The 26,861-nt window shown below is 43.7% G+C and overlaps 1 protein-coding gene across 1 annotated transcript; it reads right to left on the bottom strand.

Annotated features, from left to right (window-relative positions):
* Nucleotides 1–3,972: 3,972 nt before the first annotated feature.
* On the bottom strand, nt 3,973–26,800 carry LOC5566768 (exostosin-2). Its single transcript, XM_021845625.1, has 2 exons — nt 26,114–26,800; nt 3,973–5,826 (listed from the first exon to the last, which is right to left on the bottom strand). Exons 1-2 carry the CDS (start codon nt 26,647–26,649, stop codon nt 4,146–4,148), a joined length of 2,217 nt encoding a protein of 738 aa, XP_021701317.1. The 5' UTR covers nt 26,650–26,800; the 3' UTR covers nt 3,973–4,145.
* Nucleotides 26,801–26,861: the final 61 nt, after the last annotated feature.

Genomic DNA, 26,861 nt, shown 5'->3' with positions numbered 1-26,861 from the left:
TGTACCCCGTCTAAAGGCGGGGTTGGGTATTAGAGGGTTAACTATTGAAATTAACAGTTGCAAATACAATAATCGTTTTAGGCTTACTAACATGTCGTCGCGTTAATTTAATCATAATGATCTTTTATCTACATCCGTCGAACCATTCTGAATGGCCGTTGTGAGAATATCACTAAAAACTTCTCACATGCAATAAAGCTGGATTGTCCTACATTGAAACATTAAGGTTTTTGCTCTTTTGGATTCATTTTTTTGTTGTTCGTCATCAGTAGTGTTGAGATGTCCTGTATGCCGCACTTGGCGTACAGTGATCATTGCCTTGGAGTTTCCCGGAAGCTGCATAGGGATTGTTATCATGGGAATCCAAAGAGCGAATTTTGTCGGATTTCATTGTAGGTCAATACAGCAATAAAGCATGTAACAATCACTAACATTTCTTCTCTCTTTATCCTTGTTTTCATATCTAACCCGCCATTACAACGAGGAAAAAATCATCCGAGAGGAAAGACATATGGCAGCGTATTGGCCGAGAAAGAGATAAGTACCATCAGTGCACCAGTATCCGCTCATGTTCCAGTAGCCCGCTCACGAGTTTTAAAAGTAAGGTAATTTGAGTAAATACGCAAAAGATTGTCCACAGTATAATTCAATTTGTCGAATTGAATCGTCTAGTGGCTATAGCTTTCATATTTATTTTGTTTAAACTTATCTTTTTTCGGTGTGAGCGGGCTACTGGTACATGAGCGGATACTGGTGCACTGATGGTATTATGTTTCTGTGAATATTCTTATTACTGATTGCAAGGTGAATCAGATTAACTAAATTTTTAACTAATAACAAACTTGTTCCACAGAGCTATTTCCAAAACACCACACAAAATCCATCCTTTTCCATATCCTTAGGCAAAACACTTCACTACCGCTATATGGTCGGTGTTAAGTCAGAGGGGACCAAGTACAAAACTTGGGAAAATGGGATTATTCTCTCATTAGATGCAAAATTACCTTACCTCCATTTCACTTTGATCAGATTTGATGAATTCTGTAAACTGCGAGAGCTATGTAGCAAATTTACTTTGGATGATCAATAAAAATCGAGAAAAGTGTGCAGTCAGAGTGGACCAAGTGCTTATTACCATGAGAGCAAAAATGATCAGCGCGCTGAGGAATGCGAGCAAATGAAAAACATTTCAAGAGATTTGTCAGATTTGCAACATCGAATAATTTTTCTACTTATTCATCAATAGAAATTTTCTTAATTCGATGCATTTGATTTTGATTTTTGACCATTTACCATATTTGGAAGGGTGGTCAGAAATTGCAACAATTTCTGTGCAGACAGAGTGGACCAAGTGTTGAAAAGCGATAAACTGATTGATTATTGCATTTTTTGAGTCAATTTCAGAGTCCGATAGAAGTTTATGGTAGTTCTATGGTGTATATATGGAATGTGCTAAAACCCGCTTATTGGACCAGTATATTTTGGGCGGTATTCAAGATTTCCACTTGGTCCACTCTGACTGGACGCATATTTGAATATTGCTGGTCTTCAATGCCCTGACCATGCAAAAGTTTAGTTTTCAAGCTATCGTAATGTAGTTTTGGGAACTTGCAATCAAAAGACACAGTGTGTTTGTTTGACAAATTGAGACATGAATTTGCGAAAAAATACGCGTTCCAGTGAGACTCGAACTCACAACTCCGTGTACGCTAGACCGGTGCTTTAACCAACTAAGCTACAGAACACCTTCTGCGGAATAGAAAGCCAAACTGAATTCGAGTACTAACTATGAACACATCTCTTTTCGCAAATCCATGTCTCTTTCGGACTTAGATGCCAAACCCCCAACACGCTCACGTTTGTCTCAAAATATGAAAAATGTCACTTGGTCCACTCTGACTTAACGCCGACCATATGTATGACTGATTCATGTTCTTTTGGCTTTGCATCATTCATACGTGTATTGGAAGTCAAGAGTAGAAGCAAAACTTAAAGAACCTTCTGGTCAAAGATGTTGCCTTGCCTACTTCCCAAACTCCAAAACCCCCTCGGTGTATTATGGACGGTGTGAGTTTTCAAACTTATGCTAGAGACTTGGCCCCTGACCCCCTTGTACATCAATAAAATAAAATAAAATAAATTAGAAAAACGTAATCCAATAACAATTTGATTTGTAAATTTTACACCTACTTGGACTGCTTCAGTCATAGTGGTGGCTTTGAACATTGCATCAATCATTAGATTCAATTGTTCAGTTAGAAAATTAAAATCAGAGGCAGACATATCATCTGATGATTTCCCATTGGAATTTTCGGTAGACGAAGAAGCATGGTAGGAGTTACCTGTGGTGGTAGGGTTTTTTCCATTTGTTTTGAAACAAGTAGAATGGGTACTCATGGAACGAATAGGGGAAGAGTTCAAATTACCTGCTACGATATCGGCAAAGGATTCCCCGTGGGTAGATACATTCGAAATTGAAAGATTCGAACGGCTACCCGACGGATTAAAATTAGATTTTGAATGAGCATGATTATGATCTCCCTGATGGGTATGATTCATGATCAAGCGATCGTTAACTGAAAAATGAGCATTGTTCGATACTCTACCAGGCAAATTCCGGAAACGACCGTTATCGTAACGGATATTATCTTTCATCTGCTTGGCACGAGCCTCAATGATTCTTTTGCGTGAAGGGCAATTCCAAAAAAATGACTTATGATTAGCCCCGCAATTAGAGCATATAAACTTGGTGGTATCTTCCTTCACTGGACAGACGTCCTTGGCGTGAGAAGAACCTCCGCAAATCATGCATTTAGCATCCATGCGACAATTTTTTGTACCATGACCCCACTTTTGGCACCGACGGCACTGAGTGGGGTTCTGGTAATTTCCTCCAGGTTTCTGGAAATGTTCCCATGTCACACGGACATCGAATAAAAGTTTTGCTTTTTCCAAAGCTTTAATATTATTTAGTTCTTTTTTGTTAAAGTGAACTAAATAAAATTCTTGAGAAAGCCCTTTCCGAACAATGCCAGATTGGGTTCTCTTTTTCATAATGATTACTTGGACTGGGGAAAATCCAAGTAAATCATTTATTCCATTTTTGATCTCTTCAGGTGACTTATAGTCACTTGAGAGACCTTTCAAGACAACTTTGAACAAACGTTCAATTTTGTCGTCATAAGTAAAAAAAATTGTGCTTCTTCTCTTCAAGATGTTTGAGAAGAAGTTCGCGATCTTTAAGAATTTCCGGCAAAACGCGACAGTCTCCTTTCTTTGCGATTTGGAAGGAAACCTTGATTCCCCTAATGGAGTTCATGATCTCCTGCCTAAATCCCCCAAATTCGGAACAACTGACCACGATAGGCGGCACTCTTTGCTTCCTCACTTGAATCAAAGAGCCTGGGCTAGAGGCTGCTTCGATTTCGTGTTCGGAAAATTTGTCTAGAGCATCGAACTGATTGCTCATTTCGATACAATTATTCATTTCACCCTTAGAAGAAAGTTCGCATTCCAGGGAAACGTCCTTCCTTCCATTCTTGCCACGTGTAGTGACAGTTTTAAAACCCACTTTTTTGGAAGGAAGTAGTGAATTCCGAGATTCACCCTTCCTTCTGTTTGTTGTTGATACCATGTTTAATTAATAAATGAAAGAAGACGTGACCTTCGAGAGACGGTGTCCAAGAAGGATTACCACCGCTAGCTTTCGCCAACGGATCCAACGAAAAATCGAAGGCACGGGTCCAAACAAGGATCGTAAAGGGATCAATAGTAGACAAATAGTACTGAAAAGTACTATTTTAGTGGCACTGAAAAGTACCGTTTTTAATTTTAGCACTGAAAAGTACTGTTTTATTGCTTTAGGTAGTTTTTAAGAAAACTTCCAAGAGCAGAGAGAATTCGTGTACGCACAGCACGAAGGTACGATGCGCACTGATCAGGGCAACGTTCGGATTAGAGAATAGCCCACGCTTCTGTGATACATCTAATTATTTTTTAAAACTAATCGACTAACGTTGATATGAGAACTACTATGGCAGCATAACGCTCTGCAACACTAACTGCACGCACCACAAAGCTTACACTAAGTAAATGCCTTAAACACGATTCCCCTATTCAAAATTGCACCTCGAGTCGCCTGCTCCTCACAGGCTACCGATGTCGTTGAACCGCTTCAACTTCTCCGGGAAGTTATCCTTAAATAGTACCGGATCGGCCCGGAACTCCACCGTCTTTAGTGGCATCGTCCCGTAGATCTCCGCAAACCGGTTGATGCAAGCCGATCGCTCCATCATGTGGTTCAGGTCCGCCGACAGCATCTCGTTGTTGGTGCACTCGGGGCACTTGAACTTCTTCCGCGGGGCCACCTTGATCGGCGGTTTGTTGGTGATGTTCGCCACCAGGAAGTTCATGGCAATGTCCTCGCAGTTCATGTGCTCGTCGACCCAGTCCTTGATGTTGCCGGGCATGGCGTTGGTGTACATGTAGCTCCAGTACTTGTGATGGAAGGCGGCCCCCGTCAGGACCATCGAGATCTGGTTGGTCCACTCGGACTCATAGCGCCACCGGTTGGTCGCGTTGTCCCAGACGTGCGTCCGCGATGGGAAACCGACGATCCGATCGGGGAATTCGCGCCACACCTCGTAGCCAAAGTCCAGCTCGTCCGCGGTCAGCATCACGATGTCGTCGTCGATCGTGAGGATGGCTTCGGTTTCGATCTCTTCGTACGGGTAGAACCGATTGGAGAGCTTGTTGGCCGTGGTTTGGATCACTTTGAGCGGTTTGCCGATTTTGGGAAAGAGCGATGGATGGGGCGGGGACTTTTTCTGGTTGTTCCAGATGACTAGAATTTTCTGAAGGGATGGAACTGTGGCGAGCTTCTGGATCAGGATGAAAAGGCTCTCGATGCGATCGTAGGTGAGGATCACGGCTGTGAAGCCTTGGGATTTTGGAGCGATAAGTGGGAGGAATAGGGGATTCTGTGTGGAATGTTGGGTTTTTGGAACGTTCCAGTGCATGTAGGTCTTGCTGAGATGCGGGAAGATACGATCGTTTAGTTGATCAAGGGTTGTCAGGATGATCTTTTCGAGGCTGGAAAAGTAGCGATCGTAGACGTAAGCTCCTTGGGCTCGGAGTTCTTGGATGCGTTCTTTGGATACTGCTTTGAGGGTGGTGATCACCGAGTGGAGATTGTTCTCGTAGATTCGTATGGAGATTAGGTCCCAGTCGAGAATGTCGCTGAACGGAAGAATTAGGTTGTCTGACATGATCACAGGAATGCACCCGGCTGCTAATGCGTCCATTAGCGTTGGTTGCGAAAGTCGGACTCCTCTAGCAATCAAGCAGAACTGACCGTTCTCCAACACGCCAGGATATTCGTATTCGTTGCCCTGCGGGAAATTACAACGAATATCCTTGATCGATTTGATCAGTTCTTCAGGACTGCTGGCCGTCTCGATAGGCCGTGAAGCGTCGAAACTTTCCTCCGCTTTGACGGTCGTTGTTGGACAGCGTTGCAACAACAGGATGTCGTTCGGAAAGTCGTAAGTCAACTCCTGCATGATTCGATACTGTCGTTGGAAAATGTTCAGCTGCGACGATATCAGCAAGAACTTTCGATCCAGATTCATAGAATTCAACTGGTGGTGTTCTAGAATTGAGCTGAACATTGGCATGGGGAGATCGAATCCCGGTCGGAACGTCCAGCTGTCGAATCCTGACCCGAGGATCATGGCCCGATCGGTGTTCACGTCCAGAACCGTGTTGAAGTCTGGCGCTGATCCGGCTATGAAGTTGAACAAAATGTGGTTCTCGCCATTCTCCCAGCTGAAATGGATATTGAGTCAAATTAAACTACTTGTTGATATTGTACACAATGCAGGATGGGCACAAAGAAATAGTTACGAAATGCCCGCTTTTTTCGCATGACATCTTCGTTCTTCCGGCATTTCATAAAACGCTTCATACGAATTATACCACAAACGAAGTGGTTACAGCATTTACGTTTGCAAACTTTCTACAGCTCAGCATTTCATCATTTAGGACCAATTCTCATAAGTCCAGTTAAACATTGGATTGAGTTTAAGACATAGAAATTAGAAGAACTTTAGAGACTCCTTCAAAAAAGACATAAGTAGAAAATACTGTAAAAGCTCTAAGGTTTTTTTTATAGGAGGTGGGACATTTCGGTGTTGGTGAGTCGTAACTCTTTTGAAAAGAACCGTGATTCGTTCACTCATTCTTGGAAATCGACTCATTTGAAAGTTTCGTGAGTGAGGCGCCCATCACGAGAAGATGCTTCGAGGGTTTTGATAAAAGTTAACTTCACATATTCCCCAGGAATGCAACATGGGAAAGATGTAGATGTTTTTATTTCGATTCTTCAAGGAATTTCTTCAACAATCACTTCAGGGTTTATTTCCAGTAAACGTTCCTCGGAATACCAATTTGAGGTCAGTATTTTTCAAAGGTATTTTTGGGAATGTAGCATCTTTGGCATCACGCCATAAATGTCTCGAAACCCCAAGGGATTGTTTCATTCAAGTCGTCTAGTAAAGAACTTGTTAAAAAGTTTAAAAGAAGGAATTCTTTCTGTTTTTTTTTAAGATTTTTGTTTACAATTTTAAGGGAAATCCTTTATAAAATGCATCCCTACACTTTGTTGATTTACCAATCAACGATTAGGGATAAGAAAAGGAGACCACGGGATTCCGATTTCCTAATGTATATTTCGCACATTAAAAAAATCCTGAAAGAACAAATATATTACTTCCAATTTTCTCTGGCCTCAAATCCACTTACGTTTAGTTCTTTCGTGTTCTTTTTTCCTCCTTTCTTAGTCCCGAAATTACTTCAAGCACGTAGTTCAATCCTAGCTCAGCTCCTACTAAGTTTAAACATTCAATGATGGGGTTCATAGTGTAATTAGTTGGTAAACGTACGATTACTAAAAATAGTGATTTCATACGACCCTTTAGTTTTTATTTTATTTTATTGATGTACAAGGGGGTCAGGGGCCAAGTCTCCAGCATAAGTTTGAAAACTCACACCGTCCATAATACACCGGGGGGTTTTGGAGTTTAGGAAGTAGGCAACGCAACATCTTTGACCAGAAGGTTCTTTAAGTTTTGCTTCTACTCTTGACTTCCAATACACGTATGAATGATGCAAGGCCAAAAGAACATGAATCAGTCATACATATAGCGGTAGTGAAGTGTTTTGCCTAAGGATATGGGAAAGGAGGGATTTTGGGTGGTTTTTTGTAAATAGCTCTGTGGAACAAGTTTGTTATTAATTAAAAATTTAGTTAATCTGATTCACCTTGCAATCAGTAATAAGAATATTTACAAAAACATGATACTTAACTTTTCTCGGCCAATACGCTGCCATGTCTTTCCTCTCCAATGGATTTTTCCTCGTTGTAATGGCGGGTTAGATATGAAAACAAGGATAAAGAGAGAAGAAATGTTAGTGATTGTTACATGCTTTATTGCTGTATTGGCCTACAATGAAATCATAGAAAATTCGCTCTTTGGATTCCCATGATAACAATCCCCATGCAGCTTACGAGAAACTTCATGGCAATATCACACTGTACACCATGTGCGGCATTCAGGACATCTCAACAACACTGAGGACGAACAACAAAAAATGAATCCAAAAGAGCGTCAACCTCAATGTTTCAATGTAGGACAATTCAGCTTTAATGCATGTGAGAAGTTCTTGGTGATATTCTCACAACGGCCATTCAGAATGGTTCGACGGATGTAGATAAAAGATCATTATGATAAAATTAACGCGACGACATGTTAGTGAGCTCAGAACGATTATTGTATTTGCAACTGTTAATTTCGATAGTTAAACTTAGGGTCGGTTATTGTATAGAACTTTTAAGATAAGCAGGAGTAAAGCACGAACGCGAAGTAATGACCTTCCATCCCATCTTCAAGTGCTCCCCACAAGCACAACACTTCATTCTGGCACTTTAGAACGTCCATGTTGTTACTTGTTCACACAAGAAATCTGCCTCGACCGAGTTGGCAGAACGCGCCTATACCCCTTTCTGAACCAAACCCTTTAGTTCGACTAATATAGTAAGTTCAATTCAATTCTTTAAGGAAATTTAGAAATTAATTTGAGTTGTTTGGTTTACTATGATTCACTCAATTACCTTGTGATAAGATATATGTAAAAACTAAATGTAAGATACTTCAAAATTAGTAGTAATTATCGAGAACAACAATATATAGACAGCCTTTTTGCCGAATCATCTTTTTTGACGGCTTCAAATCTTATTCTCTACCTATCAGTTAAACGCCAGTACGTAGGATCATGGTATAGCTAAGAACATAAGAACAATAGTCTAGATGAGTCGCGCCGACCGAGGGGTCGCAACACTACCGCCCCCCGGTACGCCAGGATCCTGGGTTACCGCTTCTTCGCGACGAACATCTAGAACGGCGATTTTCGTGGTAGGTCGCTCATAAATTCCAGTCAGAGTTTGAACAGCAACAGATCGCACATGTCCGTCTTTTGCTTAGTTGACTGAAATGACCCTACCCTTGGGCCAACAATTTCTGGGAAGGTCTGGGTCAACTATAACCACGATGTCATTGACTTCTATCGGTTTGACCTGAGTGTACCACTTAGTACGTTTAGTCAAGTCCGGCAGATAATCACGAAGCCAACGTTGCCAAAATAAGTCCGCTTCTCTTTGCGACTCGCGCCATGACCGTCGCAGAACCAATGCTCTATCATCCAAACGAGTAGCGGGTTTAAGTCCACTAGATGAACCCAAAATGAAATGATTTGGTGTTAGTACAGGTGCGTCAGGATCATCCACTGGGACGTGCGTCAACGGACGCGAGTTGATGAGGTTCTCAATTTCAGCCAGGGTATTGCGGAGAACTTCGTCAGTTGGGTGTTGGCAGCATCGCTTGCAAGTTGACCTTAACCGTCTGGATAAAGGAAGAAATGTCCATTGAGTATGTTGGCTAGTAATTTCCTGAATGATTTTCTGTTGGTCCATGTCCTTCAATGCCTCGTTCAGTTCCTTGCTAGCCGCAATAAAATTATTTCCCCGATCGCTGTATATTTGAAGGGGAACTCCTCGTCTTGCCATGAATGCCCGCAATGCCATAATGCAAGAATCCGCACTTAAAGAATGGGCAACTTCTAAATGCACCGCTCTGATTATCAGGCACGTTATTAGGACTCCCCAACGTTTCTCGCTTCGTCTTCCCACTGTGACAATCATAGGTCCAAAATAATCAACTCCGATATACGAAAAAGGTTTAGTATAGGCGGCTAAACTTGCTCTTGGAAGATCTGCCATCGGAGGAGGTTTGGGAACTGCCCGCTGGTTTTTACAAGTTTGGCATTCAAATTTAACTTTCCTGAACAATCTTCGTAGTTGCGGAATCCTGAACACTTGACGTAGTTCGTTTAAAACCGTCTCATGATTGCGATGATAGTATCGCTTATAGTAATTCTGTACGACAAGCTTAGATGTGTAATGATCTTTGGGAAGTATTATGGGATTCATCGCATCGGTGCTAGCATATTCACAGGCACTTATACGTCCATGCATTCGCAAAACTTGCAGTTCGTCCAGGAACGGGTTTAAGGTGAAAATCGAACTTGATTTAGGTATGGTCCTACTGGCATCGGAGTTGGTCAAAAGACTAATTTCTTCAGCGAATGATGCACCTTGAGCCTGCCGATATAGAAGACTTGCAGCATATACCACCTCATCCTTGGAAAATGGTCCTGTATTGCGCTCGTTGGACGCTGATTTTGGTCGGATATTCATGATGAACCTGATCACTGTGGCGGCCGTGCGCAACAAACGATTCCAGTCCGAAAAATTCTACGCCTTGAACAGCGGTTTTGAGACCGCCTCACGATACAGAAGATTTGCACGAAGTTCTTCCTTTGTTGAGTTGATGCTGAAAGGTTTACATGGCCATACTTTCTTTGATTGTCACAAGAACTCCGGACCCCTGAACCCGGCTCAAATCAAGCGGACGTCTCAATTTCGTTGCTTCATCAGCAACATTGTCTTTTGTTTCAATCCATCTCCAGTTAGCAATGTCAGTTGTTTCTAGTTTTTCGCCAACTCGCCAACCCACGAACTGCGTATACTGACGGTGATCGGAGCGTAGCCAACATAAAACGTCCCGTGCATCGTCCAAAACACTCGTTCATTTATACTATTATACTAAAGGACAGTGCCTCAGTTATTGTGTTGGCAAGTCTGCTGCCAAAAACAGCACTTTGTAGCTCAAGACGTGGAATAGAGACGAATTTCAAAGGCGCTACTCGAGACTTAGCTCCGCCAATGGCGCATTCTACCGAGTTACCTTGTTGAAACCGTAAGTATACTACCGCCGCGTAGCCCATCTAACTAGCATCTACAAATGTATGTAGCTGAACATTCGTATCTGCTCCAAAGGTCGTTAAGGTACGGTAGCAGCGAGGAATGCTAATGTTTTGTAAATGAGGGATAATGCGTAGCCATTGCTCCCATTTCTCATCGAGATTATCTGGTATTTCATCATCCCAATTTATAGCGGATCGCCAAATTTCTTGAAAAAGTATTTTGAGGTGGACGAGTACATTGGATAGTAAACCCAATGGATCGAAAATGGACATAAGTGTTCTCAATACCTCCCTTTTGGTGGGCTTTCGCTCGCCGTTCAAAAGCTCAGAGTCATGTTTCGGCGAGAGTTTGTAGGTGAAACAGTCTGTGTCCGTACACCACCACATGCCCAGAACCTTTTCCGCAGTGGAGGAATCCGACCCAACGTGTAGGCTTTTGTGTTCCGTTTTTCCCTGGTGTAAAGCTTGGAGAACGGTGGATGAATTTGAAATCCAATTTCGAATTTCAAAGCCAGCATTAGCGTGTATTGTTCGGACGTCTTCTGCTAACCGGATGGCTTCCTCTTCGCTTTCTACGCTGGCCAACATATCGTCCACGTAGTGCTGTTTTGTGATGGCTTCGACTGCTCTCGGAAATTGTTCCACAAATTTCCCCGCGTTCAAGTTTTTAATAAACTGAGCACTGCTCGGGGAACAACATGCGCCAAACGTCATTAGGGATGGTACACAAATTATGTCACGCTAAATTTCGACTTTTTTTACCACCTCCCCCCCACCCTTTGTCACGTTTTTTGTATGAGTCCTTCGAAAATTTTGTAAGGCTTGTCACGCTTGGCTTGACCCCCTCCCCCCCCCTTGGAGCGTGACGTAATTTGTGCATGACCCCTTACCTGCGATAAGAAGGTACTTGGTGCTTCATCGTCGGGAGTATCCTTCCACAGAAATAGTTGACAGTTTTGATCTTCCTTTGCGATTTTTACTTGGAGAAACATTTCTCTTATGTCACCGCTGATTCCAATTTTATACTCGCGAAATCTGTACAGGACATTATTGAGAGGAACTAATTGATCGGGGCCCTTGATCAGCATCGAATTTAAAGATACATTTCCGGTCTTTGCAGCGCAATCCCAGACAATACGCAATTTTCCTGGCTTGTTTGCGTTGAATACAGGAAAAATAGGGACGTACCAGAAGCGTTGCATCTTCTCCTGCAGTTCCGATTCCGAGAGTTTTCGTATATAGCCCTTTTCTTTATAATCTTCGATTTTCTCTCGAAGAGCCAACGCCAGATTTGGATCTCTTCTCATTCTAGATTCCAAGCAATGATATCGATGCAAGGCAACAGGTTTACTGTTTGGTAGACGGAATTGGTCATATTTCCAGAGCAACCGAGTTTCATAATGTCCACTGTCAGTTTTGACTACCTTGTTCAAAATCTCTAGTGCTCTTTGATCTTCGCAAGATAAAAGTGGTTTATCAGGTTTCGTAACAACGAGTCCTTCTAATGAGAGATAGTCTCTTAGTGCCTGTTCCAACAAGTCGTCTTGATGCTCGATGCAAGAACAGGCTTGCACGCCGTGATATGCTAACAGTAGATCATCCTCGTCAGAGCCTCCATGCAAAACCCATCCTAGGCGAGTTTTTGTGGCTATGGGTTCATTCTGCTTCCCTTCACGCCCCTTCAAAGGATAGCTGAGATTCGCGTTTTTAACTCCTATCAGTAAACGTGGCTGCGCATTCTGATAAGATTCAACTGGAATTCCTCGTAGATGCTCGTACTGGTTCGCTAGTTCCTGTGCGTCTAGGGATTGATGAAAGAGATCTAAAGCAGAAACCGTATGGACTCCTTGCAGACAGTACTTTCTTTGATTTGTTCCACTTCCCGAAATTTGAACATTCAATTTTATTGACTCGTTTTCCAAACGACCCATGTTTCCTGTCCATTTGAGACAAAGAGGTTCACGTTGTCCTTGAATCTCCAACTTCACAGCAAGAGCCGCATCCATCAAGGTATAGGAAGACCCATCATCCAGAAAAGCAAACGTTCTTATAGCTTTCTTGGGTCCATACAGAACCACAGGGATAACCCGGAATAAGGTCTTGTTGGTGAACTGATGATGAATAATACATTTGCTCTCGGATGTTTTTGGGGCTACCAATTCACGACTCTCACCGGTTGCTTCTGATTTAACCTCAGGCTTTACAGGAGCTGTTGCGTTTCGTTGACTATTGTGTAGGAGATGGTGGTGTTTATATTCACACCCATTCTTACCACATGCTTTCTGCGATTTACATATACCCTTATGATGTTTTAGGCATTTGCGACACAATCCAAACTCCTTGACAACAGCCCATTTTGCATTATAACCAAGTTCGTCGAACCGCTGGCACTTGTCAACGCTTGGGCAATTGCTTTTGCACACAACACACATTGCGTCTGTTGGTTTAGACTGGAAAGGCACGGATGGATGGTGTTCGGACCACAGTTCGAAACTAAAATTTTCACAGCAGCGTTTAAATTGTTCGACAGCTTGAAACTAAATATATTTAATTATTATACTTAAATTTAAGGATATTTCAATGGCACTTACATTATATAGTTTCTCGATTCAGTTCAAGTTGCTTTGTTGCTGTAGGAGCCCTTGTTGAATTCTCGCTTCGATCTAGAAAATATCTTCTTCATACAATTCCTTTGATATTTAGTTAATTCTACTTACATAAATTCAATATTCTGGCACTTTTTAATTATCCCTTAAAACTATCTACACTTTAATCGTATCAAATCCCGAAATATCTACTATACATTATTCTTTTTTACGTTTGTTTACATTCATACATTCCTTCATTCCACTTTTCCTGACAACGTTCATTGTGACTGGTAGCTTGTTACCATTTGGGCTACCACTGCATATATACTCGCTTAGGGTGGTGCGTACATACCCCCCGACGTGATTCTGGTGAAAATCTACCATAAACCAGATTTACTACTAGTACTTCTAGCACCACTGAACGTTCCACAGTCCAAAGAGGTTCTTTGTATTGTTTGTGAAGCTTTTCTTGAGGGATTATCAGAGATTTTCTACGATTTACTGCTAATTCTATTCAGAGGGAAACCTATTGAGCTTACAATGTTAGACGGTACCATCTTCAACGGTTCAATGTTTCTCGCAGAATCAATACTAAGTTTGTCTTTCTTCTTCTTCTTTTCACTCTTCAAGTAGTTACAAATCCGCGATGCTTCACACTCTTTAGTCCCTACCGCTGACTGTGGTGTCTTAGATGTTGTCATTCCAACTTTATTGATGTCACTTCGACCTATTTCTAGAGCACAACCTTTTTCATTGTCGAATGACTCACAGTTATGGAATCCAATGATCCTTGTTTCCACGTGACTCATGCTAATTGGACCGTAGATCGTCCAGCCAAGTTTTGATCTGACGGCGATAGGTTCGTTCGTTCCACCGAATCTGGATTCGATAGGAGCACATAAATGAATATCTTGCAAACCTATCAAAATTTTGGGAACCTCTTGCAGAATGTCCATCGGAGGTAATCCACGCAAGTGTGCATACTTTTCAATCACGTTTGATATAACTACCTGCTGCTGAGGTAACTTTAGACTTTCCACAGTACGTGCGCTTGTGATACTATATCGACGTGTTGATCTTTTAGCAGAAATCTCTAGATTCACTATCCGTGAATTGTTTTCCTCTCGAAAAACACCTGATGTCCATTTTACTCGTAACGGTTGCGCTTCACCTTTGACTGCTAATGCGCTTGCCAAATCTTCTTGTATGAGCGTATATGATGATCCTTCATCCAAGAACGCTAACGTTTCAACAGTATTTTCACCGTTATAAAGAGTAACCGGAATCACCCTGAAAAGCACCGATTGTTTCGAATATATCTCGGGCTCTATACTTTTCGTAGTATTGATGTTCTGGAAGTGCAGCAGGGGATTGTGACTTTTAGTACACTGACCAACGTTGCATTTTATATTCAGTTTGCAGAGACTATTTCCGTGTTCATTCAAACATTGGTAGCACAATTTCCATTTTCGAACAGCCTCCCATCGTTTCGCCAAGCTGAAATTTTTGAACGCCTCACAGTTGCGAATCCGATGATTGAAGAAACCACAAATCATACAGGGTTTTTTTTTTTTTTTTTAATTTTATTTTTGTAAGCTGTGTACACTAAACACTGCTGTCGAGAGGTTTTTCATTCAAACCAGAGGTAACGGCCCCCCAACAGTGTTGGGCGCAGTCGTCTCTAGTTCGATGAACACATATTGAAAGCAGCATTTACTTTACATCAGCTTCAATGCTGTAAATATTTATTTATACTTATTTCAAATACTCCAATACATTGATTATTAGCTTACATGATAGTTCCTAAATCGACACTTCTAGAGACACGTACCACCCAACCGACTGATTACTATACACTATTCACGAAGTATATAACTTTCAGACTACAGTGTCACCAGTTTCACTGAAACACTCTTTGAACAGTCGCAACATTCTCCCCCCCCGTGAAACAGGTGATCAACTGAATCAAATCTTCTCAAAACTTGTCTTCCTTCCATCTGCGCCCGCAAGAACCGACGTTTTCTTTTTAGAAGACCCACCTGGATCGATGATAAACATTTTCATTCCGTGGCCACTGCCACTTAACCCATTCAGATTTGTCGATTTGTCGTGGATCAGCCACCTCATCACTACTTCCGAATTCCACAGCAACATTATGTCTAACGTAGCACTGGTACATATTGACGACATTCTCTTGTTTTGTATTCGTTCTGTTTTGATTACACGGTGCATGAGAAGGGAGAAGATCAGTTCTGTTCGATCCTTTCTCATCACCGTGAGTAAACATTACCACAGTTGATCTTACCACAGCAGTATTTTGCATCATTCGTGCGCGCGAAAGTACGCTGCTGCCATCTTCATGATGGTTAATTTTGGTGTCTGTTTCATTCGGTGGACTAACGTCAATCGAATCATTTTTTCCTGGGTTTACCTCTGGTTTGTTAGCATGTTTATTATTATCGGAGACATCTAGAAATCCGGGAAATGGTTTGGCTTTCAAAGCTACTACGAACTGCAGAGAATCTTCGGTAGTCGGATTTTGAGCAGAAGTGCAGACGAACTGTATCTGGGTTTTATGGTTACACGAATTGAGCGCCGTTGCCGATTCATCGTGTCTATTTCTCCCACTGTAGAATCTTCGTACTGTTTCCTTTCTTGCTTCGAATTCTAGTTCAATTTTCTCTGCGGCTGCAGTATAATGCTCCTCAATTATAGCTATTTTGCGCTCGAAATCTTCCTTCATGCGCCTTTCTTTTTCCAGTTGCATTTTTCGCCATATCTCTTCTCGCTTATTCAATTCTTCGACCAGGTATTTGATATCCTCCATTGCAAATCCTTTGCCTTGATGAGTTATCATCATTGAAGTTTGTTGGGCGCAGTCGTCTCTAATTCGATGAAATTTTTTTTGGCGCAATGTCAATGTCGTCGGAATGAGCATTCAAAAAAGCTGGATGGTTTTTTGTTAGCCGCTGAGCTTTAGCATCATTAGGAAGGCTTGCCAGCGGGCAGATATCTTCTGCAAGCTCGTATAGCCAGCTGGAGAAGATGGAGAGATTCACGGATGAAAAGTTTCGTCGATACCTAGCCCAATCTAACTTGATGGACGCTGGTAACTTACCAACAAGTTCTCGGAGAAGCGCAACGTTATAAGAGTATTCATTCAGCTGGCACGCCTCGATTGTCGCACATAAACTTTAGACGGCAAGAGCAAATTCAATTATCGTATCAAGTTTATCAGATTTGGCCGGTGTTGAGCTGATTTTGGCCATCAAATTATGTACAATGACCTCTGGATTTCCAAAGCGCATTTTCAAAGTCGAGATTATTTGGGTGACATTCATCGGATGCATTAGCATGCACTTAACGGACTCGAAAGCTTTCCCGGTGAGACATTTCTGCAACCGCACGAGATTTTCTTCTGCAGTATACCCACACATGTTAGTAGTAGTCGTGAACGATGAGAAAAACAGTGGCCATTTCTCAGGAATCCCACTGAATGTCAGCAATTCACGGGACACGGCTTGTCGAGCGACCACCTGACTTCGAGTTAGATTGTTTCCCTCATCATCTTCATACATGTTATGCCTCAGTGAAGAACGGCCTAGGTTGAGTGAACTTGCATTTCTCGGTTGTTGGCTTGGCTGATGACGTATGTTCGGGCGATCTATATTAGCATGGTGACATGAGGCCGGTGGAAGGGTTCTGCCGGTGGATTACTTGGGATTTGAAAATATCGTTCCATCGTAGATGTTGGCAACATCCTGGGTTGCCGCAGAGGAACATTCTTATGCTGACCAGTAAACGTCCCGGTTGAAATGGGCTGGATATAGCTCGGATGCACATTGTTGGAAGGCGGCTGCATTGCCACGTTTATACCTTGTATTTCTAGTGGCGGTGGCTCCTGATTCACTGATGCGCGTCCAACATTCATACCATTGTTGATCCATTCATCTATACGATCAACAACTCTCTCGTCTTCAACTTCAGCGAACGATGATGATTCACTGGCAATCTCCAGAAGAATGGCGTACCGCTTTTGAAGATATTCGCGCTTTCTCAAATTCTCCTCTTCTTGCAATTTTCTTTCTTCGTCCAGCATTTTCAACTCTAACTCAAGTTGTTTCTGCTTGGTTGATCTCTTCGAAGATTCTGAGTGCTGACTTGATATCTCCCCGAAAATCTGCTTCGCGTTGTTTCGAGGTGCGTTAGACGTTGACTTCAGCGGCTCGTTCGAAGTTTGTCTTAATGGATTCGATGACGTGAACGTATGGAGCGAATGTGGTGGTACCGAAATGCCAGCGAGTGTGAATATGCTCGGCGGTATCAGCATTGACGCGGTACACATACTGACGGTAACATGAGTGTTTGATGGATGTGAAGAGTGGGTAGACATATGCGGAAACATCATAATAGAGGGAACGTGTGATACCATCGACTCGTTGACGTCACCACTTGTTGTAACGCTGGGCAAGACGAGTAGAGTTGTCGGGATTTGGGGAACGACGTTTAGCGGTACTGATGTTACTCTTATTGATGGGTTTGTTTGAACTGACGTACTCACGGCTGGATCGGAAGATGGTTCCTTTGTAGAAGCCTTCTTTCTACCTCCCTTTGTGGCTGTTTGGGCACGTCAGGAGTTAATCATCAATGTTAACTTCCTTTTCCCGAACAGCCTAGATAGCCGTGTAGTGTCGGTAGCGGTTGTTTCAATTGGCTAAGAATTAACACTACGGACTGCCTGTTCCGGTGGTATAAGTCCATCTCACAGGTGACCCCTAATTCATGCCGCTTTAAGCTTACCGTGCCTAAGAATGAATGGTTAGGGGGGTCTAAAAAAAAAAAAAAAAATAAAAAAAAAAAAAAAAAACCTAACCGCAAACGGAGCCTGTGGAGAATCAGGGCGCCCTCTACAGTATTGTGCCCTTCCTGCGCTACTCGGAGCAATGGTGCAGGTGACCTTGTGTTTCTCCGAGACAATCGGCTTCCCTTCTTCAGTCTCAAACCTGAGGCTAAATAAGGGTGGGATTATAAGGATGTTGTAAATTAGTTTAAATTTTTCACCCTTATGGCTTCGCATTATGCGTTTTTTTTTTTTGTTGGGGCAGCAGGGACGACAGTCCAGGGGCTTAACGGACCCCCCCCCAGGACCTCTGCGAGTTGGAGAGTTGCCCAGGATGTGGTGAAGTTCGCAGTGGGCTCTGATGAACCTTCATAAAAACCACACAAATCCGAATGCAACTCTGTCACAGCGACCGGTGCCGCTTAAAGTACCCTAGCCCAAACTAACAGGAGTGCCAACCGGCACATCAGGATTGATACCAGTGAGATCCTGATTATGGCATACTGGTCGCGATACAAACGGACAAGGCATGGAATTACGAGTAGGAGTGCTTCGAGCACATTGGGACCAACGCCAGTACGGCCCCAATTATGTATACTGGCAGCGCACGACAAAGGACAAGTAACGGTATATGTACTGGATAATATGCTTTGAGGCTGACAGCGGCGACATTCTACTCCCTTAGTAGGGTCGGGTGACACTGGCCCGAAACGGCGAGTGGGTTAATGGCGCAGGCTGCCCCCGTCCCGTAAAACCGTGGCAGGCCTTAGAGTACGTTCCAAATCCGTCGCCTGGTTGTTCCAACTGGGCGGGAGTAGGCTCAGATGCCATTACCTGACCTGCGGCGATCCGGCTCTGAACATAGTACCCCATAAAGGACTATGTCAACCCTAGCATGGCCTCCCTGCTTGCATAGATAACCATGGGATTATAAAGGCGACTATTCCAGCGGAGATGGATAGCGGCTCTTAGGGGGACCCATAAGAGATGATCAACCAAAACAAACAACTAGCGGAATGTGAAGGAGAGGCTTCTGGACCTATCAGTAACCGGCTAAGGTTCCCGCCAAGGAAGGAGGCGACCAACTTTATTGAAAACAGTGTGGGCAAAAGCCTAGATACTGTGACGACGGCAGGCACTGGCCGCTCCAGTGCAACATGTGTGGTGACCGATGGCCCGGGACTAATCGAGGCCATGGATCGCAATAGGGAGTACCTCCCTAAAATGCAGGTAGCTGCTGAGCAACTTGATGTCATCATCGAATATGTTAAAAGCAAAACAAATATCAGCAAAGACTTGAAAACAAGTCTACTGAAATTGCGACAATCAGTCCTAGCTGCAAAGCAGGACTACGAGAAAGCCAAGGAACAACTGGGCAAGGTAGAAGGCCAAAAAGACACTAGGTCGTGTCAGACCGAAGTGTTTTCCTTCACAGGCAACGCGAATATATCTGATGATATTATTCGATACGCGATGCGGAAGAGGGAAGCTTCCGGGGATGAATACGTGGCAAAAAGACGTATGGTTGCTAAGGGAAAAGTGACCTACGCGGCCGTCCTCCAAAGCGGAAAAGTTGGCACGAGCCAAGCCCCGCGATCAAGAGGACATGGCAACAAAGGAGAGGCCAACACCAATCCTAAGGCCAAGAAAGCCAAGAAAAAGGAGCCACGGGTTAACCGGAACCAGGCAGTGCATCCACAGGAACCACGGGCGCAAGGCAACAGCAACCCGTGGATACGAGTTGGAAATAAGAAAAAACAGAGGAAACCGAAAACGGAGCCCAAGGAGAGCGCTAAACCGAAAACAGCGAAACGTAGGAACTTAGGCGAAGCCCTCGTTATCAAAACGGAGGAAGCAAAATACGCCGAGGTTCTGAAGGCGATGCGAAGCACAGAGAAGCTATCGCCATTGGGCGCAGACGTGCGAAGCATAAGGCGAACTAGGATTGGTGAAATGATCCTAGTCTTAAAGAAGGACGCCAAGGAAAAGGGTGCAGTCTATAAGCAACTGGCACAAGAAGTACTTGGTGACGAGGTTGATGTAAGATCCCTTACTGCTGAAGCGACTCTCCAGTGTAAAAATCTGGATGAGGTCACCGATGCAGCGGAGGTCTCGGCTGCTCTCAAAGAGCAGTGTGACATCGACGTAGCCAGTAAGGCCATCCACCTTAGAAAGGGCCCACAGGGCACCCAGGTGGCGGCGATCAGGCTGCCGGTCGCAGAGGCCAACAAAGCGAAGAACTTGGGCATACTCAAGGTAGGCTGGTCGGTTTGCCGGCTGAGCATACAACAGCCTCCTGAAGTTTGCTTCAAGTGTTTCGGGAAGGGCCATAAGTCGTGGAATTGCAATGGTCCCGACAGAAGTAAGATGTGCAGAAAATGCGGCGCTGAAGGCCATAGGGCAAGCGATTGTAAGCAAATCGCTAAGTGCCTAATATGTGTCGACAGAGCAGACAACGGACACTTAACGGGCGGACCCAAATGTCCGGGCACAAGCGGAGTATCAAAGCAGCCAAAACGGAAGTAACACAGTTAAATTTAAACCACTGTGATGCAGCCCAGCAGCTGCTTTGGCAGTCAGTCTCGGAAACCAAGACTGACGTGGTGTTATTATCGGACCCATACCGCATACCAGCCAACAACGGGAACTGGGTGGCGGATAGGTCTCAACAGCTAGCAGCTATAGGGACGACAGGACGATACCCAATCCAAGAAGTAGTCTCTAGCTCAAATGACGGTTTTGCGATAGCAAAAATCAACGGCGTGTTCTATTGCAGTTGTTACGCGCCCCCAAGGTGGTCGATTGAGGAATTTTCCCACATGGTTGATAGGATGATGGCCGAACTAGCTAATCGGCAGCCAGTAGTGATAGCTGGCGACTTTAATGCATGGGCAGTGGAGTGGGGTAGCCGCTGCACCAATCAAAGAGGCCAGCTATTGTTGGAATCCCTGGCCGCATTAAATGTAGAGCTGGCAAATGTGGGTACAGTGAGTACCTTCCGCAGAAATGGTGCAGAATCGATCATCGACGTGACGTTTTGTAGTCCTAACCTTTTAGGTACCATGAACTGGCGCGTTGATGACGGTTATACTCATAGCGATCATCAATCGATTCGCTATAGTATAATACCAGGCGGGCAGAAGGCAGCGCGATGTAACTCGACCCAAGCCCGAGGATGGAAAACAGCGCGCTTCGACGGCGAAGTATTCACTGAAGCCCTGAGGCGCGAACGAAACACTCTGGACCTAAACGGTGAAGAGCTAGTTGCTATGATATCACGAGCGTGTGATGCTTCCATGCCGAGAAAAGCCCCTCCTAGAGAGAACAGGCCGCCAGTGTATTGGTGGTGCGAATCAATTGCAAATCTTCGAGCAATCTGCCTTCGGGCTAGACGAAGAATGCAACGCGCACGCACAGAAGCACAAAGAGAGGAACGCGGTGCAGCATTCAGAGAGGCAAAGTTGGCTCTCAAAAAGGAAATCAAGAGTCGAAAACGGGCATGCTTTGAAAGTCTATGCGAGAGTGCCAATTCTAGTCCATGGGGTGACGCCTACAGAGTGGTAATGGCTAAGACCAAAGGAGCCATAGCGCCCCAAGAGAAATCGCCCGAGTTGCTGCGATCGATAATCGATGTACTCTTCCCGCACCATCCCATAAGCCCATGGCCCCCAGCGCCGTATGCGGCAGATGAAGGAGAAGAAGTGGCGAGAGTGACGAACGAAGAGCTGGCAGAAGTCGTGAAATCATTCGCGTCAAACAAGGCACCGGGACCCGATGGTATCCCGAATGTTGCCTTAAAAGCGGCAGTGAACACGGATCCGGACATGTTCAGAACCACGATGCAACGCTGCATTGATCAAGGAATCTTCCCGGATGTATGGAAGCGACAGAAATTGGTGCTACTACCAAAGGCGGGGAAACCACCAGGTGACCCGTCGGCGTATAGACCTATCTGTCTACTAGATACGACGGGCAAATTATTGGAGAGGTTGATTCTCAACAGACTAGTACCGTATACGGAGAGTGCGGACGGCCTGTCCAACAACCAGTTTGGATTCAGAAAAGGTAAATCTACTCTGGACGCCATCCAGTCGGTCGTTCAAACAGCTGAGGTGGCAATCGAGCATAAAAGGAGCGGCATCCGTTACTGCGCGGTTGTCACTCTGGATGTGAAGAATGCGTTCAACAGCGCAAGCTGGGAAGCAATAGCACACGCGCTTCACCGCCTCAAGGTACCGGTGCAGTTGTGTAAGCTTCTAGAAAGCTATTTTGATGGTAGGATTCTACTGTATGACACAGAGGAGGGGCAGAAAAGCGTTCGAATTACCGCGGGAGTACCTCAAGGTTCAATCCTGGGCCCGCTGTTATGGAATGCGATGTACGATGACGTACTGAGGCTGCCCCTTCCGACGGGTGTTAAGATTGTTGGCTTCGCCGACGATATCACCCTAGTGGTCTATGGTGAATCGATGGAGGAAGTAGAGTTGACAGCAGCGCACTCTATTTCCCTGGTTGAGGAATGGATGAAGTCTAGGAAACTAGGACTGGCCCGTCACAAGACTGAGGTGGTGGTGGTCAACAACCGCAAGTCCGAGCAACGGGCGCTTATCTCGGTAGGTGATTGCACCATAGAGTCCAAGCGATCCCTTAGGCATCTTGGGGTAATGATCGATGACAAGCTGAGCTTCGCTAGCCACGTTGAATATGCCTGTAAAAGGGCATCTACGGCTATAGCGGCGCTTTCGAGGATGATGTCTAACAGCTCTGCTGTAATTGCCAGCAAACGCAAGCTGCTGGCAAGCGTGGCGCTATCCATACTAAGGTATGGAGGACCAATCTGGTCAAAAGCGCTTAGAACGAACAGAAACCTAAAGCGGTTGGAAAGCACGTACAGGATAATGTGCTTAAGAGTAGCAAGTGCATACCGGACGGTATCTAAAGAGGCCGTGTGCATCATAGCCGGGATGACGCCCATCGGGCTCATCATCAAGGAAGATGTTCAATGCTTCAACCAAAGGGGTACCAGAGGAGTCCGCGACACGTGTAAAGAGGAAACGCTCAGAAGCTGGCAGCAGGAATGGGATAACTCCACTAAGGGTAGATGGACCCATCGACTAATACCAAATGTGTCAGATTGGTATGGTAGAAGCCATGGGGAAGTGAACTTCCACCTGACGCAGTTTTTGTCAGGACATGGTTGCTATAGACAGTACCTGCATAGGTTCGGGCACTCAGAATCTCCTGCGTGCCCCAATTGTGCTGGTGTAGAGGAAACAGCGGAGCATGTCGTGTTCGATTGCCCCCGTTTCATTGTTGTGAGAGGTCGCATGCTCACTACATGCGGAGGGGACACGTCCCCCGACAATATTATAGAGAGAATGTGTGCGGATGCCGAGTGCTGGAATGCAGTAACTACGGCTGTCACTCACATTATGTTAGAATTGCAGCGTCTATGGCGCGCCGACCAAGAGTTGGCTGCAGAGGATTAGCCCTGCCGAGGCTGGTCCCTTGTAACATTGTTTAAGTCGGCTAGGAGAAGCAGTTTGCCTAGGCTAGTTCTGCTAAACGTGTTGTGCTATATGCACTGGACCCTTCCCGAAGAAATACCGTAAGGTGGTTCCGGGGAGATGAGGGTCTGAGTCCAAGGGTCATGTCGATGCACTGTTCACCACTTGAGCAATTCTAAATGAATTGCTCATGCACAGTGCATAGGCTGGTTTTAGCGGGTCGTCGTTGGTGCGTCATCCCCGCATTCCCTGAGTTATCTTCTCAGGGGATCTGTTTGCAGATTACCCCCTTGTAAAAAAAAAAAAAAAAAAAACCTCCCTTTGCGACAGACAGGCACTTGGAGCACTGCCAGTCGCGAGAGGCGACACCTTGACTTACTTCGACGCACTCAAAATGATACCAGTCATCGCATCTATCGCACTGGACAATTCGTGTGTTGTCTTCGTCGGCGCAAGCTTTGCAGTGGTGATTGCCATCATTACCACCGATGACGTTGCGTGGCCCATCTGTCGACTGCCCATCTCGGGGTGCGGAATTGCTTCTCGTCTTAATCGGTGTTCGTCCAAGCATTGTCCAGTTGGAACCGGGTAAACGAATTTTTTAAACTGTTGATTTACCAATCAACGATTAGGGATAAGAAAAGGAGACCACGGGATTCCGATTTCTTAATGTATATTTCGCACATTAAAAAAATCCTGAAAGAACAAATATATTACTTCCAATTTACTCTGGCCTCAAATCCTCTTACGTTTAGTTCTTTCGTGTTCTTTTTTCCTCCTTTCTCAGTCCCGAAATTACTTCAAGCACGTAGTTCAATCCTAGCTCAGCTCCTACTAAGTTTAAACATTCAATGATTGGGTTCATAGTGTAATTAGTTGGTAAACTTACGATTACTAAAAATAGTGGTTTCATACGACCCTTTAGTTCGACTAATATAGTAAGTTCAATTCAATTCTTTAAGGAAATTTAGAAATTAATTTGAGTTGTTTGGTTTACTATGATTCACTCAATTACCTTGTGATAAGATATATGTAAAAACTAAATGTAAGATACTTCAAAATTAGTAGTAATTATCGAGAACAACAATATATAGACAGCCTTTTTGCCGAATCATCTATTTTGACGGCTTCAAATCTTATTCTCTACCTATCAGTTAAACGCCAGTACGTAGGATCATGGTATAACTAAGAACATAAGAACAATAGTCTAGATGAGTCGCGCCGACCGAGGGGTCGCAACACACTTACTTAAATATTCAGGAATACGTTTGAAAGCGCTTCCAAGAAGATGTTCGATGAGTTTTACATAAATTTCTTTGATTTATTGAGGATTCCTCAAGAAACTAAACTTTTCAAAAAATACCACAAATGTTCTTATAGAGCATTTTCAAGGGTTCCTTCGGAAGAATAATTAATTTAATTTAAGAATATTCTACAAATGCTAGTGATGTAACTCAAGTACCACAAGTTATGTTATTTGGCTTTCTACAGAAATTACATCTGAAAGGTATCGCATTGATTTGTCCAGGTTTCCTCTAAATATTCAAACAGAAATTCTTCCAAAGATGCATCAGGAATAATTTCGAAATTTCTTTATAACTTTTTTGAAAATTATCATCATTAAGCTAGGAAAATACCTCTAAAAACACCAATAAATCGTCTACATAATTCGACGAAAACTCATCAGTATATTGCTTATTGAATTCCACAAATTTCTGGTAAGCATATCAGGAAAAATCTTTGGAGGAGTTCCTAAAAGCGTTTTTGAAGTATTTCATGAAGGAATTGCTTACGAAACCTCTGGATGTACATATTTTCGAAGCATTCTTGGAAAAATTTATGTAGAAATATTTGGATTGAACTCTGGAGGAATACTTTCAAGTTATGTTTAAATAAAATCAAAGAAGAATTTCCGTAGAAAATACTAAATGGTTTTTAAAAGTTATTTTCAAAGATATCTCTGAGAGAACTTCTGATTAAACCCTTGGTGGAATTCATGGAAAATTTATGACCCAGTCACAGAAATATTACCAGCAGTAATACGAAATATCTTGACAATATCTCAAGAAAAAAACGACGATATTCGGAACAATTCCTTGAAAAAAAAATTGATTAATGAAAATATATTAACGGTTTCCATACAAATTTCTTTAGAGGAAATTCAGGTGTAATTCCTCAAAACCAGAAATATTTGAAGGCATCTGTTGAAAAATTGAATGCATCATTAGTTGAATTTTTAGAAAAATGCTTAGTAGAAACCAGAAAAATAGATATATTTGGCGTTTAGGGAGGAATCTCTGCAACAAATGTTAGCAATTAAATTATTCGGAGGGAAAGCTAAACACAAGAGCTAGCGAAATTCCTTCAACAAGGCTGATAGCTGTGTTGAAAATAGGAACATATATGGAATTCTTGTAGATCTTTCCTGGAAGCATCCTTTCAAACGCCTCTGGAAAAATTGCTTGGAAACTTGGTGGTAGAACCAGAAGAATTTCTGCGCGGTTTTCAGAAATGACTAGATTCCGGAAATTTATTATCTAGGAATCTGAGAAGAAATTCCTGAAGAACACGTAAATAATATGCGTAATAGTATCTGAAGGGTTTTCTAGGACAAGGATTAATTTCAGGCAGGGAAATTTTGACCTTTCGTTGAAGATCGACTTTTTAAAGACTCGCATTTAAAAAAAAAAAATCAAGACTCCTTAAAAAGACCTAAAAGAGAGATTTCTACCAGAAGAATTGCCCTATTGAAAACGAAATTCCCAAATATGTGGCCACCCTGAAAACCCCATACTTACTAGGGCAACGAAGCCAGCGCCTTTCCCACCAGATTCACATCGATCCGATTCTGATTGAGCGTGTCCAACGTCGGAACAAAGAGACAGGCCTCGTTCGGATTGGCCGTATAATACGGACTGTTCACGATCGTCTTCAAAATCGTGTAGAACTCCTTCGTCAGTTGAAACGCCTGCTTCCGCGTGTCCCCATCCACGTACTCCTTCAGCGGGTAAACATAAATCGAGATCCGTTCCTGCTGTTCCTCGGTGCCCCCCGTCAGCCCTCTCTGTCCGCACCGATACACATTGAAGCAGTCCCAGTAGGAACAGTTCCTATTTCGAGCCCGTGCCAACTCCACATCCTTGTCGAGCACAATCTGCGGGATGTCTACCAGATCCAACGAGAGCCGCTCGCCATCCGCTTCCGAAACCGAGCTGCCACCAAACAAAAGCGCCAGCAGGACCAGAGCCCCAACAAATGCCACCAGGTAACGGTTGAAATCACTTTTCGGCACTAGTGCCTGCTTTATGGCACCGTACTTGAGCGGGAGTGACATTGCGGGAGCGCTGGTTTTCACATTTTTCGTAGGAATTTTGAGATTGGTAATTTATTCACCGTGCGACTGCGAAATTCTGAATTCTGTCCGCGATTCTTCGCGTAGGTACGTAAACAAAGTGCGAGGATTTTTCCCCTTTTGACAGACGCGACTTGCATCGGTAAACAAGGGAATCCGTGAACGGATTCCATCCTTCAAGGCAAACGCATTCG

The sequence above is a fragment of the Aedes aegypti genome, chromosome 1 (genome assembly GCF_002204515.2).
Source record: "Aedes aegypti strain LVP_AGWG chromosome 1, AaegL5.0 Primary Assembly, whole genome shotgun sequence".
Taxonomy (NCBI): domain Eukaryota; kingdom Metazoa; phylum Arthropoda; class Insecta; order Diptera; family Culicidae; genus Aedes; species Aedes aegypti.
The sequence above is the reverse complement of the archived record's forward strand: the minus strand, read 5'-3'. Positions and strand labels throughout refer to the sequence as shown.